This window comes from Necator americanus, chromosome X (assembly GCF_031761385.1).
Source record: "Necator americanus strain Aroian chromosome X, whole genome shotgun sequence".
Classification (NCBI taxonomy): Eukaryota; Metazoa; Nematoda; class Chromadorea; order Rhabditida; family Ancylostomatidae; genus Necator; species Necator americanus.
The window spans coordinates 4086494-4108141 of record NC_087376.1 but is presented as its reverse complement, the minus strand read 5'-3'; the positions used below and the strand labels follow the sequence as shown (position 1 = coordinate 4108141).

Here is a 21648-nt window from a genome sequence, read left to right as displayed (position 1 = left end):
TATAAAATGTTATATAAATGAAATTCCATAGTTCATAAAGTAGTAAAGGTTTTCTTTTAAAAAAAACAGCATCTTTATACAGTTACTACGAATAAATTAATAAATAAAATTAACATATTAACCTACATTTTTATAATAGACAATTGTAAATCATCATATTCAATTCCCGCAAAATTACCATAACACCGACATTACCACAATGTCCTCACAATCTCTTCATAATCCATAGATCTTAAAAGTACTACTAATCCCTTCTGGAAAACGTCAGAAAAAAATTCAGAAACATAATCAAGTTCCCTCGTTTTTATGATTCAATGGCAAACACATGTTAAATTCACCGTATGGATTTCATTGCTGAACTTTGTGATCTTTAGTCATCATGGAATACATCCCGAAATTACATCTTTAAATTCCTGCAATTACAGTAAACGGATTCTTTCTTTTTCTTTTATCCAATTTTGCAACATTTTCAGATTGGTTAATTGGCGCAAAATGAACTGCTAAGTGCACTTAGTACGCTTTTTTTTTCAGCGCAAAATTCTGAGGATCGCCTTTTTTTTCCTCCCTGAAGTTCATGTAAAGTGCATTTTTAGCAAAGTACATGGTTACTGTATTACCGTGTAATTTTGATGAGATAATGTCGAAACATTTTTTTAAGTTCCAAAAACAGCAGCAGCTAATCGTTGGAAAAGTGTTGCAAACGTCCCAGCTATGAATGCAGCTGCTGGGCTTTTTTCATGGATTTGAATTAAATGATTCACAAAAAAAAAGTGAAAGGAAACAGATGTGCACTTCATCATCTGGAAATCATGAGCAATTCATCAACTTTTCGTGAATTTTTCAGTTGTTCAGAATTTTTTACAATTGTATAATTACCGAAGAAGACAAATATTAGTCGTTAGAGAAGTTTAATATTTGTCTACAATTCCCAGGTGATAGAGTGTTTCACACGTTTTATTTCAATCCTACGTTATTCTTGATTAACGGTGTTGAGTAAATAAACACGCTTCCTTACACAGTTATAAAATTGAGTTGAGTGAAATTCTTTCCTACAACCGTATTTTTGTAGCTGAATGTGAAATTTATAATTTCATTGACATTACGTGGGTATCCGGAAAAGAATTGGATTATCTTGAAAACATTTTAAAATGAAATGTTTTTTGTGTCTTTTAGTGCTTGGCTATACATCATCGTACTTTTTCCAAAACACTTCCGTTCACGTTATCATTCCCACAATCGAAAGAAACATTTATGAAAAAATTCTGGAAAATAGTAAAGTTATACGTGGATAAATTATAGTTATCGTATGATTAACAAAACGCTCAAGGAACACACAGGGATTTTCTAAGAAATTACAGTAGTAACGGTGAAAAAACATCATCTTTTCTCCTTTACATTTAACGGATTCCAAATATTACTAAGGCAATTTTTAAGGACATCCAAGAATTCCATAATGGAAAAAAGTATCCGAATTCTCAAAAAGACACAAGAATAAGTAAAAACATACATTATGGTTCTTTGTGGAGTTTTATTCCCCCAGTATGTACTGCCGGAATTTATTCGGATTTTAGTGAAATTCTTAAGAAGATAGCCCTATTAGTGTAATTTCATAAGACTGTGTTTTGGTTTCGTGTTGTAATCAGGGAAAATACGACAAAATAAGAAAATATTAATAAATACAGCTGGTTTATCCTGTATTTTTGAGAGAAGTACATTTAGTAACAAAGTTATCAAGTTAATTTTCAGGAAATTTTAATTATAGATGGTAAACAGTGGTTATTATTATTATTATTATATTAGTAATTATCGATTTTCACTAAAAAAAAATCCGTCCTCTTTCAAGCGGATTCTGTTTTGTAGTGTAGTGAACTAGGCTTTTTGCACTTTACAGATTTGACATCCAGAAAATGTACGCATGTTTACGTGTTTTCTAAATCTTCTAAGCTGCTAAATTTAATCAATACAGATGAAAAGTGCAAAAATTTTGGTTCATATCTATCGCACTGACGAGCGAGACTCACTTTGTGCAATTCGATTCGTATGCAGGTTCTCCAGCAGATCTCCCTCGGGATTCGGGAATAATCTCTACGCAGTTCCAGGAACGAATTGTGCTTTTACATGATGAGCACCATACATAGCAGATTCAGCATGATGGGAAATTTCTTCAGTTTTTTTTCGGGAAAAAAATTTTTCTATCAAGACAGTTTATGTTATAGAAAAGTCAGTGTTCGGTCATCTTAAGAAAATGTTGCATAAAGAAAATAAATAGTATGCTGTTTACAAATAAACAAATAGAATAAATAATAAGTAAATATGATAAATAAATTACAAATGGTGTTTGATTGATGCAAACAAGACAAGTCATTTGTTTGTTTACATTTCTGGATTATTTTCAAGGATTGAGGAAGGACTATTTTTTTTCAAGGGATGTAGCGTTTGGTCTAAATTCGGGAAGGTATAATGGTCGTGTTTACAAAAATTTTTTGTCCATTCACGGAACTCACGAAAAGTCTATGCTTAAAAAAACTGTCGAAAGATAGTAACATTTTTCGTACAAATGTAATTTAAGCCGTGTTGTTTACATTATTCTTCAATTTTTTTTCCTTTTTCACAAAATTTTTCACAATTTCTTCCTTTCAAAGTCCTTATCTTTATATATTCCTAGTGCAAATCTTCCTTTTAAATCTAAGGGACAATATTTGAGCAAGGAAAAATTCTTCAAAGGTTTTGCAAAAGTGCACTTAGAAGCTGTATAGTACACAAATCTTTCAGCATTCACCATTGCAAAAATTTCAGACGTAGAACTCTTTTGTCTCCAAGGTTTTCTGGAAGAAAGAGCCAGCAAATTCTTGCAAATAAGCTGCACGGGAGCATATTAACAATTGAAACATTTATTGTATGGAAATTGAGAGGTTGATAAACATATCAGAAAACATGACAACAAGAGTAGCAACTAGAAAAGAAAGTGTAAATAAGAATAATAAGAAATCAACAGAAATTTAAAAAAAAACATTACATTTTACTTCCGAGAGAAAAAAAAACGATTTTTTCAGAGCTCTCTGAAACTTTCGATCTCCTGGATATCGATAAGGATGGACGATTGTCACGTAATGAAATTGCTGCACTATTACGTACGGTAAAAGTGGAACCAACTCGTGTGGAACTTGATTTCATTTTCAAGGAAATGGACGCTGATCGTAGGAATTTTTTTCTTCGTCGTCGATACGATTTCTCTTCCTTCGATACGATTTGATTCATTGATATGACAACTGATAGAAAAAAAAAGAATCACACCATTTTATCTCAGAAAATGACTTTATCATGGCACTTTTTTTCCAGTCTAAATATACATTTCCGGGAGTGAAAAAAAACCGGAAAATCTGTTGATTAATTTGGAACATCTACAATAAAATCCTAATTGCGTCTTAATTGTCTTAATTTTCCATTGAAAGTGCAAAATGTTCGCTCATGATATTCGGACATCATTTCTCGATAAAAAAGCGTGGATTTCATACTTTTCGTATTCCGAATGTTGACTTTTGGCTCTTTTTTTTCTTTGTTGAGCGTTTCAGCGAACGCTTTGAATTTTGGAAATTCGATACGCTATTTTGTTTTCGAACACATTGAAGCGAAACGTGGTTTTTTATTTCAGGCGCTAATCCACATCAGTATGATTTATGACGAGTAAAATTGAAGCGTTTAGTGAAATACGTTCAAAAGTTCTTAGTGATGTTGATGTTATGTTCAATTAAATTTCTAATTCCTCGTGAAAATCTCGTGGAAAAAAAAAATATCCATGAACACATGGATTATGTCGTCTTTGATCGTTGCTCTTTCACATCAACGAACGTATACGATGTGAGCAGTTTATTGTGTGACGTTTTCACGAGTGCTTTCAGCCTCAAACCAACAACCTCAAAATCATAACCGGAAATAAGTCAGGTGTCAATGATATTCCAGAAAGAAGGTGAAACAAACAATCAATAAAATGGATTCGAATGGGGGTTTTCGTGAAAATTTCAATCCAGACGATCTTTTTAGTTACATCTCATTTATGAGTTAGAGTGCATAGATCGAAAATCAGTTGAACTTATGGAGGCGCTCTGCTCGCTCCTCACATCTTCGTCTCTCGGTTTTCTCCGAACAAATCAATTTGTTATTCATGTATTCTCCCTCAGGGGAAAAAAGTACGCTTTTAAGAGTCCGGCAAAATATGCAAAGAGGAATTTGTTCGATACATGAGATGTCCACCAGTACATCGTACAACATTAAAGGAACTCGAAACTCAATTCCATAATTTCGATTCGGATGGTGATGGTTCAATTACTGAAGGTTTGATATATTATTACAACATTTAAAATGAAACGTTATCCTGGAATTCTGTATGTGTTCTAACTGGTTATAAAAAAGTGGTCATTATAAAAAATGTTTTCAAGTTTTAGTATCGATAGATATACTTAACAAATTGCACTGTATGTGTTACACTTAGAAGAAAAAAAAAGAAAAAAAAAATGAAAAGAAACATTGACGTCCTTCTAGATAATGCTGAAACAGTGCACTCTGAAACAGAGAATCACTGCAATTTATCGTAAGTTAAACATACATTCTTTACAAAACGTTTATAAAACCCTATATATTGTTTTCTGGATTGTTTTTTTCAGCATGCAACTGGCGAATGTTTAATTTGTCTAGGATAATTTCATCATTACTGCTAAATATGTAGTTCTACTTAGTTTAGAAAGTTTATCCATGAATTAGATAGTTGGCTTGTGCATGACAATATTGCATTCATACTGTATTGCTTTTCCAGAAAATTTTTAAAAAAAAGCTTAGTTTTCGCCGTCAATTTGGATGGTTCCCTCGTGATAAGACTGAAGATTTGATCTACGAGACCACCCTACGTGCTCATTGATCACACATTACTCATATCTAAAAGTGTCTGGATTCTATGGAAGATTAGCTGGAAGTTTTTGGCAAGTAATGAGCACAATAAAGAAAAACAAACTGAACCGCATTATAAAGGATCTATTAAACCTCTTTTAAGACTCATTATTGTGCAAAAAAAAAGATTATTGGAGTTTTGATCTACGATTAGTGATCTCCCATAAATTGCTTCGACCCAAGAAAAAAAAGTTAAAAATGCCTAAGTTCTTGCTTGGACTTTGAAAGATCTCTTCTAGCAAACTCCAGAAATCCAAGATCCAGAAATTCCAATAATTAATTTTGCAAGATTTCCGTTATTTATTTAGTTATGGGGTTAACTTCTTCTAGAAAATATTCTCTCTTTTCTCGAAAAAAAAACTGGAAATTATAAAAATGGATATTTTTGTTATTCTGAGAAAGATTCCCTAATTAGAAAACAACAGCTAATAACAAATATAAGTTTAGCAGTTAGTGTTTTTTTTGCATATTTTGTTTAAGATTTTTTCTAGAAGTTTAAAAATTAGTCAACCAATCATCCATTCAGTGGTCCCGCCCCACAGTTATTAAGCATAAAATTGTTTGAGCCTTTGTCACTTGACGTTATTCAGCTATTTATTGTCGTAACCTCATCCAGAAATGAGAATCCCGTGAATAGCGGCCTCGTAAAGCATGTGTACTTTTTCTATCGTTTCATGGAATGAGAGCTATCTATTGTTTGAATAGGAATAGTAGTGCTCCTGCTGCTGCTGCTGCTGCTGCTGTTCCATATCAATCCTTCAAGTTGTTGTTGAAGTGTGCCGTTAATCCGTGGAACATACCTCCATGTCCGGATTTATATTCGGAACGAATCTATATTTGTGGATAATTTTTTTTAGAAGAAATGGCTCGAGTTCTTCGTGAAACCACCGACCTCAATGATGCACAAGTGATCCATGAAATGTTCTCCGCAACCGATACAAATGGTGATGGACGTATTAGTTTCCTTGAATTTGTAAAAATGATGCAAGAATAATTACTCGTATAAATGTTTGAACTCATTTCAAATACATTATTCTATTTCCTATCGATCTATTTCTATTATTTTTCTTTCTTGCTTCTTAAAAAAAAGTTTTGAGAACTCTTCAATTTATGCTGCTTGTATTGTCATTTGAAATGTCAATGTGTTTTCTTTTTTTTTTTTGAAAAAAAAGACGTCCTTTGAAGCTGTAGTTATGCTATTGTTCATTTGCATTTATTAGATTCCACATGATGTCCATATGAACTTCAAAATCCTTATCCTGTTCCATGAAGATCACAAAAACAAACTTTGTAATTCTATAAAAATAATACTATGCAATTGTATTTCTTAAATATTTTGAAGTTGTAAACGTGAGCAACAATTCAATAAATTGGTTTTTTCATAGTTTAAATTTTACATTTCTAATGGTAAATAAACAGGAAATGTTGAAGATTTATAGAACTAAGGGAGAAGAGATGAGTCGTAGTTATCTTAATGCAAATACGCTAGTTAGAATCAACGGAGCACGTATAAATCCAGAAAGAGCAGTTGTGGAACTGGAGAACGTACTCTTCTTCGTTCTTTTCTTGTCGTCTTTTCGTAATTGATATGAATCCACGATTCTACCAACGTCAATTGGTACAAATCAAAGTTCGAGTTCTAAATTTGTGATCTGGACTTCAAAATTAACTCCTCCACGATACTGTACTAGTATTTCACTCCGCCACCAAAAAAAAACGATGTTGGATTAACTATTACCATATAAAAATTCGTTAACGCTCACACAGAATGATAAATACCTTTTCTCAGGATCCTTTCATTTGTTTAATCCATTCACGATCCGTAAGGCACGGATGAAATACCGAGGAAAAAAAGCTAACACGAAAAAAAAAGAAAAGAAAAGAAATGAAGAACAAAGAAATGAAAAGAAGGGAGTGAAAACTTTCACTTTTCAAATTCAAATTTTAATTTTCAAATTTCAAATTCTTAAAATTCCGAAAAGACACATTCTCCAGATACACATTTGTTCTCGGTCGTTTCTTGTCGTCGTTTTGTAGAATTAAAAGAACTGTTATTGATCGACGAGTTACTGCAAACGAATAGTTATTTGGAGGGTTTTCATGGATAAAAAGAGGTAAAACGTATTCTCTAAAATACGAATTTTTCCCTATTTTTTACTTACACTCACCACATACAATGTAGTTCTTCATTGTCTTAAAATTACTGCAATATAAAGATTCAAACTATCTCTAACACTTAAAAAATATACGGTACTCTTCAAATTCGAAATCGTTACGTCATCTTTTAAGTTTTTTCACATGGGAATTCCAGGATACTAGCAAGATTTTGTGTTTAAATGTGTATTAAATTGAATTGTTTGAAATGATATTGTGTTCAAAATTCAAACAACCGAAAAACTTGCGGCGAACTACATTTCCTAAATGAAATTACTCCGTAATTACAGGAGAGTTCTTCCCAGAACCTTTTGGAATTAAGGGGTATTGTACAACTATCAAAATTTAAAAAAATTGATTTATCGTTTTAAAATTTTGTAGTGCTGACATCCGAGTTTAGTTTTTACTTTCTACTAACTTCTTTCAATATTATCCATTGTTAATAATATTTATTTTCTACCAAAATTCTTTTAGCAATACGCTCTTGAAGGACATGAATGAACAAGCGAAGTGTGAAGAAAAACTTGAAATTTGAGGATCATTGAGAATTTTTGACACTAAAAAACTAATATGCAGTGATCTAAATATATCAAACTACATAACATTTAAAAAAAAAACAAAATTTGTAAGTAACCGTGCAGATGAGCAGCTAAATCATAGGAACAGCTTACCCTATTACAGTAAGTAATAAGGCATTAAATATTATTTATTGAACTACAATCTATTTCGAATTTTTTCTCTTGTGTGCAATAAGGACATGAGCTTCATCGATGAGATATCATCGTGGATCGTACCGTAATTCCCATTCGCGACGATTCATATTTTCTAGTTCAGGGCGAGTCCGGAAATGCTATAAATAAGGTCATTTCATGGAAAAAAAAGTAACTTTTCTAGGATTCAGCAATATTACAAGAGAAGGAGACCATATTTTTACTTCATGCTAAAATTTCACGCATCTCTAAAGGATTTAGTACCTTTAAAACAAAAACTGTTCTCATAAAAAGTTTTCTTGTTCAAAAATCCTTATAATGATCCATAACGAAAGTTTTTGTTTTTGCAAAAGCATTTTTTAGTTCCTTATTTTTGTATTTAACTACAATTTTAGATTTTCATGATATGACTTACTTACTTAAATATCAAATTATGAATTATAAACTCAACAACAGTTATAACACAAAACAACTCAAAGTTATAACTTATTATATCAAAAATATACTTTTTAGAGAATGACACTAGATCGATGAAATATGAACACTTTCAGGAAAAAAAGTAGAACTTACCAACAGCATTGTATTTTTATTTATTAGACATTATTAAGCATTCCATGTATTCTTTCGTTATTAACGATAATCCTTGATTTTGCTGAACGAACTGCTGCACGCATATCCGAAACTTCATCGTCCAACTTGTTTAAAACGTTTGTTAACCTTAATATACATATACGAAAATCTCAAGCTTTTCATCTTTTTGTTAAAAACTAAAAAAAATCACTAGTAATCACTTAACCACGTAACAACTGTGGAATAATTATTGCGAACAAAACGAATTTAATTAACTAATTTTACGGTTTTTCATCAATTTTTTACTTATCCATCAATTTTAAAATTTTATTTTACTCAGAATAAACTAAACAAATGAGCTTCTGATGGAAAACAATCAAAATAAATTACATTGTTACCATTTTTACAAGTAAAGTAGGAAAATGGATATCTAAAAAGAAAATTCAAACAAACTTCTGTGTATCACCAATTCCTTGAGCTTCCTTATCTTTTAGCAATGCTTCATACTTTTTTGTTTCACTTCGCCATTTTTCCAGTTCTTTCGTCATCAATTCCAAGTCTTCCTGAAACGAAATCCCTGTCAGAAACCAGAACGAACGTAAGTAAAGCAGAAAAATAAACCTGTGCAAAATCAAAAATTCGTGATAACGGATGTGTGGTTCTTGTAACCATTTGTAAAGAATTCAACAATGCCTCTGCCTAAAAAATTATAATAAAGTTCCTTTTTCTTTTCTTTTTTTTTTGAAAATTTTCTCTCTTAAACAAACCTTAAGTTTTTCTCGAGCAAATTCTCCTTGGTCGACATCAGCTGAAGCGTTTTGACTTCCGTCGTCAAATTCAGCTGTTGTATCTATCATTTTCTGCACAAGACCTCCTCTTTCATCGTTAGGCTGAAATTCCTTTCCTTAAAACCATCCAGAAAAAAAGCCACAAAAAATTTTAGACGATCCAATTTTCTTTTCTTTTATAGCATTTAATTTTCTAACATAGCAATATGCATTAGTTTTTCTTTACCTCGTTTTTCTCTAAAACTCACAAGCTCGGCTTCGGAGGGCTTAAAAGTGTCAGGGACAAATTCTTCCGGTTCTTCTTCTTCCACAAGAAATGTTTCTTCAGGTGCAGCTGTGATCGCTTCACTTATCAGCTCAGCTGTAGGCTGCGCTGGCTGAAATTATCGTGCAGTGAGCGTTCATTAGTGAAAAAATATGGGCATTTCGGAATTCAACATTTTGGAATATATACAGTATACCAACCGTACTACTAGTTTCTTCCACGGTTGCTATTTGTTTTCGTTTTAATTTTGGAGGAGCTGGACGTGCTGCTGCTGTTCCTGGTCGACCCATAGAGGTTTGCGGTCTCGCAACTGCACCAGTCATCGGTCTACAAAATTACGTAATAAATTTAAATTTAAATAACTAATAATAACTAATAATAAATAAGTATATAATAAACAAGTTTAACTCTAAATTAATTTAAAACGAAAATTCTAAATTAATTTAAAGAATTTAAATAGCGTTAATGTGAATTGAATTCCAGAATATAAATAAGTATGTACTGATGGAATAAATTTTCATGAAGGCAAAATATTATGGATATCATGGGTAATTTTTAGAACAAATTAACGAATTCACAACGGTTCATGAATAATTCATTTTCCAGAAGTAAATTAAGGAATTTTCAGCAATCTGGTTTTTTTTCTGGACTAAAAGTTGTGCGTGGGATGAAGCTGAAGGGATTGAGCGAAGAAGGGAAAATGACAGTGAATTTGTGTCTTGGCAGGTTTTCAAAGCAAAAACAAAATTAAATTAGATCTCATTATTCAAAACGATGATCATCTGTTAATCAACATCAACAAATGATAATCAATCAATAATCAGTTATATCAGTAACGTAAAATTTGAATAATTCATGCGAAAAAATGTTCATGTAAATATAGAACTGTCAATTTTTTATTTAAAAAAAAGCGAATTCTTCTACCCTCCTTCTGCCGAATCCATAACTTTTGAGTACCAGTTGAGTTTAATCTCTAATCCTTAATTTAATTAGTCCATAATTTTAACAGCTAAACCAACTTTTTCAAAAAAATCAACAAAAAAAATCAAGTTTAATTGCTCGAATAATCCACGCTAACTAAATTCAGAAGCAGAAAATTCCCCTTTTCGTAAGTATTGTTCCACTGAACTAGAAAAAGAACATGAAATTGTTCGAGAAGGACGAGGAACGTGAGAAAACTGTACAAAAAATTCTTAGGATCTTTTCTTCGAGTAGCCGAGTAATTCATAAACGTCCCGAAAAAAAAATAATTTATACAACTACTCATAAATGAATGTCTAGAACATTTTACAACCAGCTCTCCTTCCCTTTGATTTAGAGCAGAAAAATAAAAAAAAAAACTACTTTTTTACTTTGAATGATCCGAACAATTATTACCTTTCTACAATTGGCATACGTGGACTTTCCGTCATGTCACTAACACCGCTGTCATCAGTTTTTGCCGGAGAGAATGCATTCGCAGGTGCTGAAATAAAAATTCACCACCATATTTTCTTTAAAAATACACAGATTAATCCTAAACATACATTTAGGACTATCAGCATGTGATGATGATGGTTCATCAAATCCTTGATCTATATGATGTTCCACTTCATTACTGTTAATATCTCGTTCTTTCTCTTCCTGCTTCTCCACAATTTTCTCCGTCGGTTCATTTTCTTTTTTCTCTTTCTTCTTCTTTTTCTCTTCATCGGTCTTGCTGCTTTTCTTTTTACTGCTTTTGTGATCGGACTCCCGTTCTTTCGTGCTCTTTTTATCCTTCTTCTCTTCTTTCTCCTTTTCTTCTCGATGCTGGAACTTCTGATCAATAAAACAAGGATAAAGCTTTCAAAGGAGTAAACTGGATCATATCTATGAGAAACACGAGTATTTTGTTCATTAGTGTGACGTACTGAAGCAACAGACTTAGGATTTTCTTTGATTAATAATTATTAAGTTTCCTGGACAACCGGATGGCACATCTAATCAAAATAGTTCCGTAGAAACTCTTTCTTCGTACGTCAACTCACGCCAGATATAAGCACAGATATAAGCACGCAAGCGTACGTTGGATACGGTATCACCTCATTTATGAATAAAGCGACAGTAAGCTCACTTCATGGAATTAAAAAAGTATCCTTGACATTGGAGTACTAGCTTTAAATCACTAACTACATCTTGAAAATTACGTAAAACAAAGTTAAAAATCGACATGGTTCCTAACTGAAAACTAATTGACTTAAAACTCCGTTCCTGAAAAAAAAACATTCTGTCCTGGCTACCAATAATAAACTAAAGTATTCACGTATTTATGGATAATTAATATTTTGAGATGTATCATGTTAGAATATTAAAGCGTCTAGAAATATATTTTAAAAAATTCAAGAGAAAGTTGAACTGTCTCTTGACGCATTCATTCCAAATGTTTTCTAATAGTGTCCTTGCGATGCTTTTTCGATGGAATCTTTATTCGTGGATTCTTCTTTCTGTAAACTCAACGAAAGCCTCCACATATTTCGAGATCAGCTCTGGATCTGAGCAAAGATTGAAGGTAACCGTTAACGCGTTGCACCTTCGAACAGAAGAGCGTTGATCCTAACGCCATTTCCACGCCACTTTTGTAAAGAATCCGAACCATCCGCGAAAAGGATACAAAATTCAGAATTCTACTGGGATATTGTCCGCTTATAAACGAGGCGATTCACCCTCAACAATCTCACGCTATAGCACGGTTACACAGAAATCCGAGAAATGCGGACAAGAGGAAACATGCCCCTTTCAGTAAGCGTTAAAGGCAGCATACCATGAATCTGAGGTGGTGCGGATTTCAGGTGGAGTATTCGTATACAGGATAGTAGATTATAGAGAGGGGTGTAGTTCCGTCCGTTTCTTCCTAATTGCCGTAAAAAAAACGGCCCGGAAGATGCGGGACATGCACGAGGCTGGCGTGCTCCAATCGAACTCGTTGTAGAAAATAGTGCCCCAAAACGCTCGAAGCCGTATCTTCGGGGCCGTTTTCTACGGTAATTAGGAAAAAATGAACGGAATCACCCTCCTCCCCATAATCTACGACCCCGTATACGAATATTCCACCGGAAATCTGTACCACCCCTGATTCGTGGGGTCTTTAAACGCGCAGTGATTCGTAATATGTTCAAAGCCGCTAATGAAGCACGCATTGGCAACCAAGATCGGCATGATACATGAGGGCTAGCCTTAAAAATTGTATTTGCTAGTGGCCATATACAAATACGTCCACATTAGCGAAAAACCCATCCTGTATATGGCAATGTTCCACGTGAAAAATTAGAAAACAATAAAAACACCACCTTACTACTAGATCGACTCTTCGTTTTCTCCTCCTTAGGCTCTCTGCTTTTTGAACGATGCTTCGTTTTAGACGATTTCTCGGAACTTTCTTCGCGATGGGAACTTCGTGAATGTTTACTTGATTTCTTTGCTTTCACGTGTGCCCGAGCTCCTTCCGCTAATTTTATTAGCAACTGAAAAACGTGTAGACAATTTCATTACTACTAGAAATTTCCATGAGTACTTATTGTAAATCAGTTTTGTTAAAACATTAAATACAAAAATGAATGCTGAAAAACTAAAATTTACCAAATTTGTAAGATCAGGTTCTTTTCCTGCTACAATTTTTGAAGATTTAACATCATCCAATGAGCCGTCGTTGAGAATTTGAATTAACGAATCCAGAAAAGCCATTTTGGCGGCCTTGTCCGTTAATTTCGAAGGATTCAAGGCATCGGAAGGGAATTGATCCTTCAAAGTAACCATACACATATAAAAATAAACGTTTCAAATTGCTTATTTATTTACTGACCTTACAGGAACATTTTTTAAGACATTTTTCAATATTTTCACTACACGTACCTTTAAATAACCCGTTTTGGATATTGTTGACGAAACAACATCGAGAATAAATTTGAAAGGTGGTCGTGCAAGTAGATGATCAGTTAGTGGAGGTTTATCAATAAGTCCAGAAAATGCTGCACGTGTATTTTCAGCGTTCACCATATGATTATTTCTCTGTAAACTAAATTCGACTAATTTTTTTCAGCAAATAATTAATAAAGGGAAAAAAATCGAAGGAATTCAAATTTAAAAGTTCTACAAAGCTTAGCAATAATTAATAGGAAAAGCAAAGGAAATGCTGCACGAAAAAAGTGATGAGATAATATTTCAAAATTTCAAAGGTGAATTATGAGAAAATTTGTATTAGGAGAGGAGCATACGATGAAAATCGTTTTTCTACTACATTATTCTACAAGTAACGAGAGAGAAAATGAGGAAAATGAGGTTTTAATGATGCAGAAATCTCTAGGAAAGCAATTTTTCTTACGTTTATTGACATAACATACGTCTATTCAAAGGAAATTAGCATAGATCGATTCTAATAAAAGCTATAACGAGTAAATGAGGCATAATTTTCCTGACGATTATATGGCATGCTTTAGCGGGGTTCAATGGAATAAATGCCAATAATTCTTTAGGTGGTTGGAAGAAATACGTACTATTATGGATCTTTAAAAATTATCGTATTATTCTGCAGTCTTTGTGCTTAAATCCAGAATTAACGCTGAACAATGTTTCTTTTCTTTTCTCTTGACAACAACATTGTTTCAAAACATCACTAGAAACTCGAAGAAGTTAAAAAAAAATAAGGGAAAATAAGAGATGAGTGACAAAAAACCTCAACAAGAACGAGTCGCTCCAAAAAAAAATGAATTGAAAAAAAATGAAAATAGTGGCAGAAATGAGATAAATTTCAGACTAACATCCCGTAAATACAAAGAATTAGGATTGTCCTCCTCCTTTACCTACAAACTTACAGGCTACTCACAGAAAAAAACAATACATTTGTTTTAGAACACAATAACTTCGTAGACATACATTCTTATGTCTAACAAAAAATATCTATTTTTTGTCACTCCACAATGAAGAGCAGAAATATAATAAAATATAATATAATAAATAAATATACTATAATATAACGCGGTCCACATTGCTATGTATGTGGGTCTCCGCATATTCAAAATTAAATGCAGTACGATGCAAACAGTATTGAGGGATTTTTCAACAAATAAGAGTACAAGAAAGCAGCACGATTCCAAGAAAATCACAGGATCGCCATTGACGAGAAAAATTGCTGAAAAAATACGAAAAATTAAAGCGAAAAATTCACAGTGCACATTATTTTATGGTTTAAGAATTTTGTGAAGGAAATATGTCTGTTACCAATTAATACGCACAATTTCCACTATTTTTTAGTTGGGATAGCGGAATCAAAACGATAATCCAAAATATTGGTATGGAACCAATTGCGCTTACCATGAAATTGAACCATGATATTTATTACTATCACAATTTACCACTTTACAGCGAGAATCAATCTTCAAATAACAAGGAAAACTTCCTTTACTCTTGCAACTTTATCGAAAAAAAGAAAAGGAAATTTTCTATGTAAATATATAAAATTTTTGAATAAATCAGTCTAATTTTTTGTGTTCTCGAAAGTTCTGCCTAGTACTGTTATCAGCCAATCAAACACAAGATAACCTGTAAATCTCTAAAAAAAAAAGACTTTTAAAAAAGAGGAAGAGTGGCCTAAATAATTAAAATAACTTAGTTCGCAATTTCGTTGCATAAAATTTCTATTTTGAGAAAAAGTATTTAGGGTAAACATTTGGAATCCTTGAATTTTGAGGATTAGAAATGTACAGTATTTGTTCAATAATTCATAAAAGAAAACAAAAACGCAATAAAACGAATACCATCAACAGGTTCCGCAATTAGTTTAGTGGTTTAGCATCTAACCCTCCAGTTTCTTTACTTTTCTATTTATATTTCCTTACTTTTTCTCACTTTGCAGCCTACGAAGTTTCTTTTTTTCAAACTTACGGGACTTGGAAAAAAAATCTCTTAAATACTGTTAAATAAATCTCTTAAATACTGTTAAATAAATCTCTTAAATCTCTTAAATACTTAATATTTCTGAAATTCCTAAGGACATGCAAAAAGGAGAACTCAAAGAGCTGTTACCATACCAAAATAATGAATCAAGCTCAATTAAAAGGAATTCCTAGTAGTTTCTGGAAAACAGAATTCTATAGCCGTTGTCATGTCAATAGAAGACGCGAAAACGTTCGACAATTGCCTCCCTATCCTTACAACGTAGAGGATAAAAAATGAACAAGTTCTGACAATTAAGGATTACGTATTTTGAAGTGCTGGAACCTATTCCAGTAGTTACTCCTCACGTAAATTCGTTTAATAACAAATATATTTTCAAGCATTCAACAAAACCGGAGAGTTAAATTCTTAGGATCGATGTAATTTTTTTTAAAATATTAATGTTACCTATTGTCCTTAATTGAGTTCTTGAATATCAATTCTTTTCTGACAATTCAAACAATCACAAAAACGTTGCTAGGAAATATGTTTTAGATTTAAAAATGAACTATTCGAAAGCAATGTATTTTTCAAGCTACATAATTTAAAATTTAAAAAAACGAAATATGAAATCATGTAACATACTAAAAATAGTCCAAAAAACAGACCTGAATTTTTTGAATTTAGGTTTTTAGATCGAGATTCAATAATTATAATGTACTGTTACACACATGCACAATTATCTAAGGGACATATTTGGAAATAAAAATAAAAATAATTGAACCGGAAAAAAAGACGATATTCAACGGGAAATGACAATTTATCAGCATGTAAAAGAGTACACAGAAGGAAATTATTGATAAAACTACATTATTCAAATAGAATATCTTGACATTGAAATGAAATAAAATACAATATATGCGAATAAAAATTGAAGAAAAATAAAAGTAAATGAAATTGTGTGAAACTAAAAAGTGAGAAATCGAAAAAAAAAAGGAAACGGTTGAAATAATCTAATAGATTTCCCACACACAAATATACAAAAATGGATATGTTGAAGTAATTGTTATGGACCAAAGCCAGTCGTCACCCACGTAATGCTACCATAGCAACGTATACGCGCAATCATTCCCCCCCCCACATATTCAATAGTGAACGAGTGGAAATTTCCCAGGAAACATCAACTATACATATGTTCTCGGATTAGGGAGATTTCTTCGTCACAATAAGCTATCCTATATATTTTTATATCTTTATTAATTAATTATTATTTTCTCACATAATTTTATATTTTTTCTACTCATTCAATTTGATTACCATCATGTAACTCAACTCATTAACACATAGGGAGTAGCACAAAAAAAAGAAATTGGATAAAACTACATTTTCCAGTACAAAATATCATTGATAATTAATAAAATACGAGAGAAGAATGAGAATATGAAAATAAAAATCGAATAAAACGTTAGAACCATTTTTCCGCGAGAAATTTCGGCAGAAATAACAACGGAAACTAAAAAAAATTAGATTAACAATCCTTTTTGCCGGGAGTTGACAGAACATCTGATATGAAGTAATCGTTGCGATTTGATTGAAATCAGGAAGGACTCTAGGAATAAGATCTGCTACAACGCTGTAATCCTGGAAATGTTTTCCCTCCGACAACATGTAACATGTAATTATGTAGCTTAGATGAAGGTTTTCTATTCTAATCAAACACGTATTCATTATTCCCCTAGACCATTCAAATAATAACTTCTGCGAAAAATATCAGAAAAAAAAATGAGCTCTATGAGATTATATACAATCAACAATATTTAATTTATTTGGTATAGTTTTCTATATTTAAAACAATGCACGAGGTTGATATGACCATCTGAGTTTCAGATTGAGGTATTTGAGATTTCAGCGAGGTTCCTCTTAGGAGTCTCAAATACTGAAGCCGGCTTTGATCCATGCATTAAAGGCATCACGCCATGAACCTGAGGTGGTACGGATTTCCGATAGAGTATTCGTAGACGGGATCGTAGATTATGGAGAGGGGTGTGATTTCGTTCATTTCTTCCTGATTGCCGTAAAAACAGCCCGGAAAATTCGCGCGTGCACAAGGCTGGCGCGCTCCAATCAAACTCTTTGTGGAAAATAGTGCGCAGGAACGCTCGAAGCCGTATCTTCCGTGCCGTTTTCTACGGCAATTAGGAAGAAATGGACGGAATCACCTTTTTCTCCTTAATCTACGATCCCGTATACGAATACTCTACCGGAAATCTGTACCACTCCAGATTCGCGGGGTGATGCCCTTAAGTGAGACGTTTTACCTCACTTACTCGGGATCCTTTAACCTTGGTTTTTAAACACAAGTACTTTTTTAAACGTATACGGTGTGAAAATTGAATTTTAAGAGAAAGAATATTCTTATTTTGGCTTATAATAAGGGTGCAGTGTAAATAAAGCCCCTAGATGTAGCAGAAAGCTTTTTTTTCCTATATAAGCCCAGTAAACAATAATGGACCTTTTTCCATAGGTCTAATAGCGTAAGAAATATAAAATTAAATATTATCAAACGATACTAATACTAAACCTTTATCTCAAGTTTTGTGTACGAAAGTGCAAGCAAGGAATATTTATTCCATGTATAAAACACAAACAACTTCCGCAAACACTGGAATTTTCTGGTAATTTACAGCATTTCTTGGGAATTTCCTTTTAAAAAAAACTCTATGGACAGGCGAAAATTGTTCGGTGAAAATGATTGGGTAGCCAAACGTGGAACTAATAGGATGTCCATGAAAATCTCAACCTATCGGTTTATCCGATTCTAAGCAAAATTTACACACACCTATCTAAGATCAAATGAAAGCTAAAAGTATTAATTTATTATACAATTTATTATACACATCGACTCTGTTGATATTTAAATATTTATACATTTATTCATTAAGCGATCTAGAAATTTACCCAATGATATCAACAACCGCTTACTACAAATCTAACTACATCAGACAAGATACAGAGGATTCTAAAAGTGAGTTTGTATAGATGAGGTTAATCAGAAAAAAAAAGAACTAACAATGAGAATAGCAGCAAGGAAAGGCATTACACTAGAGCTACACTACTGAGAGGAAATAATAAATTATTACAAACAAAAGTACATTCATCTGCTTAACAACGGTTTAAAAAAACAAACTCTTAGTCAAAGAAAAAGTATACAACGAAATTGACGATGTTGGAATCTCTCCATGAATACATAGAAAGGAATAGCAGTTAGAACATGAGTTAAAGAATGGCCGGCTACAATCCCGCTTGTATTCCGGAAAAATAGACAGAACACTGGTCTGCGTGATCCCGTCTCTACAACGATGCAACTTATTACGGGTAATGGAGTGAGGACAACTCGTAGCACGTCTACGCTTGTTTGTCTGAGACAAATTTTTGTGCTTGTATGAGTTATATCGATAAGATTGCGGATAATAGACCACCGACAGAGATGCCCGCATTCTGTTGCGTAATAGGTTGCATCGTTGGGGAGACGTAGCCATGCGAGACTACTTTATGTGCGCGACTTTTTCAGAATTTTTGCTTCCAGAAGGTACGATGACAAAATGTCGTTAAGTTCATCCCTGAGGTCATCGCGATCATCGAAAGTTTTTTTCTTTTTTTATCGCAGAGATGCTCCTTAAGGTGCGAAAACAAATGATAGTCGGGTGGGGCAAGGTCCTATGGTGAAGGTGGCGCACGGTCATCCAGCACAGATCTTCCAGAAATTGCCGCGTGAGGTCTCGCCTTGTCATGCAGCAGTGCGACCTCTAGGATTGTTGGGCGTTTTTTGCGCAACAATTTTGCCACTTTCTGGATGTGCTTCATGCAGGGATAGGTGTTGATCGTTTGATTACCTTCCCAGAACAAAACACCTTGAGATTTCCAAATTCCAGAATGCAAAAAGTCAAATTTTGGGAAAAGATATGCAAAAATTTATTACAAGAAACAATTTCCACACAATAAGGGAAAACAACAAAAGAGAGGAGAAAGCAAGGAAAAAAATAGAAATAAAACTTTGAAAATGCGCGGTAATATAATGGTTTCAGAGCAATTTTGTGCCTCGCATGCAGGAGGAGGAGAGCGAGCAAAGTGACCGCTCTTTGCGGCTGCATAGCAATAAAAATCGAATTATTTTAAGAAAATTTAACTACAAATGGAGGAGTTATCACAAGAATTTGATGGAAGAGAATGTTTTGTGTACGAAGAATTTTGAATTTTTACGAAAGGTACCATACTTCCCAAGTAATATTAATATTTTACCACGGGCTCGACACATTTCGAGAACAGCGAAAGAAGTGGCGGGAGATCAAGCAGCTCCCTGCAATCGTAGCGTTATATCCTTCAAAATCACATTTTTTTCTTCTCTCCTCTTTTTTTTTCTTTGGCTTTTTTTCTTTGGCTTTTCTTCTTTGGCATTATTCAGAAAAGATCTCTAAAAAAGCGCTACTAAGCTGAATGTTTTGATAGTAGGATTTTTGACAGATGAACAGAATGTTATTTGATTTCTGTAACAAATATGAGATCTAGAGACAAGGATGATTCGTGAAATAGAATCATACAAATTTTAAATGTAGCCCATGTTTGTAGAAGTGAAATTCTGAAGAGATCTTTGTACGGGTTATAAGGATTGTGTACGTTGTATTGCATGACATCAATTATATTTTGTTCTGATTGTTGACAATTATCAATTTTTTGATCGTCATTCGCTATCCAGAACAATTTAGCTTTTTCTAGCTCCGAAAATACTGTAACAGATTAACACTACTTCAAAAAAAAAACTCCTTTCTAGAAGGATTTACACAATCAGTACTTGGTTGTCATTGGCTCACAATATTTTGTTTTTGAGCCAAGCTGCGACCGAAATAAAGTAATTCCGTTTTCCCTCCTTCTAGAAATCTCCACATGTCCAAATTCGGGAGAAAATCGTCCAAAAGGTGAAAACTCTTGAATCATAGGCAAACTCCATTTCTTAGACTCCCAAAAAATGTTGTTATTGCTCAGGATCAGAGGAATTCTGATTAGGAGCCTTCCAGAACTTTTAGGTGATCCACGTACGCAGCTAAACATGCCCTGTCAACAGTATCTGTCTTGTGTTTACTATTGTACTGCATTATTAACATGAGGGAACTAGAAATAGTATCTTCTTTACTCTTGAGTTGAATCCTGAAATCTAGATGCGTCACCAGCGTCCAAGATCTAGCAAGTCTCACTTATTCTTTATTCAAATCGTTTTTGAACTGCTCCAACTTCCTTTTTTTTGTTCCGTTCATTATGAAAACATATTTTTGTAACAGTGAAAACATATTTTTGTAACAAATAATAAATTAATCATTGTGATTACAGTTTATAAATCATGAACAAAAATTGACAACACTGAAATTTCAAGCAAACGGTACAAAAAATCCTATGATCTACCTCATGTTATCGACCCAAGATCAAGGCCGCTCATGCACTCGGCAGTGCTCGGTATGTTGGACTCACATGACTGGGCCACCCAAATGTTACGTAGGTCAAGACGCAATTCGTTTTTGCGGTCAAATCGTAGATCAAAAGTCGTAATTAACTGGTATCCAGGAAACAACGGATAAAACGGAAAGTTGTCGTTCGAATAGTTAGATTTTCTCTTCAAATACTTCAACTTTGAAGATATTACTCCATCCGTCCCTTAAGTAAGCAAATGAAGTGAGCGAATTTCTCGGGGACAGGTGGATTTATTGGTGTTCGCTCGAGCCAAAGATCAAAAGTAGGACAAATGACACAGGTGATTTTTTAAAATATTTCATCTGCCTTTATTTCAGGACCACTTAAAAATAACTGCCTTTTCAACAATCCAAATTTAGAACACCTGTCAAAGCTGTAGAATGGAAAATGTGACCAATAATTATTATTATTACTGAAAATTTATAAAAAAAAACGTTTACCTGCATTGTTCTGTCTAAATTATTCGAAATTTTCCTTCTATTTACAGTATTTTAGTCGCATACATCAGAATGTTGTCCGTGATGAGACTGTGAGATAGGATTATTTTACGATAATATTTTACTGAGACTCATTTTTTTTCCGTTCTATGTATTATTTCAATAATGGAGTATGGTCAGAAACTTTACACATTTACACCTTCAACGAACCTCCAATGTTCAGATTAACTTCAGACTCGGGAACGATCTTCTGTAGATTATTGAATTAAATTTGTGCATTTCTATTAATTTGTGCTTAAAATGGACAAAAACAGTTGCAGCTTGAAGTTCCTTTTTTTGGGAAAAAAAAGATTTCATTTCTTTACTTATCTCTC

The 21648-nt window shown here is 33.1% G+C and overlaps 2 protein-coding genes across 4 annotated transcripts; one reads left to right on the top strand and one right to left on the bottom strand.

Annotated features, from left to right (window-relative positions):
- Positions 1 to 2934: 2934 nt before the first annotated feature.
- On the top strand, positions 2935 to 5935 carry RB195_021448 (uncharacterized protein; the record flags this gene model as incomplete). 2 transcript variants are annotated; one of them, XM_064208188.1, is made up of 4 exons in its annotated part: positions 2935 to 2965; positions 3054 to 3197; positions 4201 to 4332; positions 5799 to 5935. In XM_064208188.1, the coding sequence occupies 4 exons, from the start codon at positions 2935 to 2937 to the stop codon at positions 5933 to 5935; spliced, it is 444 nt and encodes a 147-aa protein (XP_064064068.1). The 2 variants fall into 2 exon arrangements, with proteins under 2 accessions (XP_064064068.1, XP_064064069.1); XM_064208187.1 differs by lacking the exons at positions 2935 to 2965; positions 3054 to 3197 and adding exons at positions 3949 to 3967; positions 4540 to 4588 and having other exon boundaries at positions 5799 to 5823.
- Positions 5936 to 8398: 2463 nt separating this feature from the next.
- Positions 8399 to 13442, bottom strand: RB195_021447 (uncharacterized protein; the record flags this gene model as incomplete). Of its 2 annotated transcripts, XM_064208185.1 has the most annotated exons (11): positions 8399 to 8522; positions 8829 to 8938; positions 8997 to 9074; positions 9143 to 9265; positions 9412 to 9540; positions 9629 to 9755; positions 10806 to 10893; positions 10955 to 11219; positions 12737 to 12910; positions 13026 to 13187; positions 13299 to 13442. In XM_064208185.1, 11 exons carry the CDS (start codon positions 13440 to 13442, stop codon positions 8399 to 8401), a joined length of 1524 nt encoding a protein of 507 aa, XP_064064066.1. The 2 variants fall into 2 exon arrangements, with proteins under 2 accessions (XP_064064066.1, XP_064064067.1); XM_064208186.1 differs by lacking the exons at positions 8399 to 8522; positions 12737 to 12910 and having other exon boundaries at positions 8819 to 8938.
- Between the last annotated feature and the right edge of the window lie 8206 nt (positions 13443 to 21648).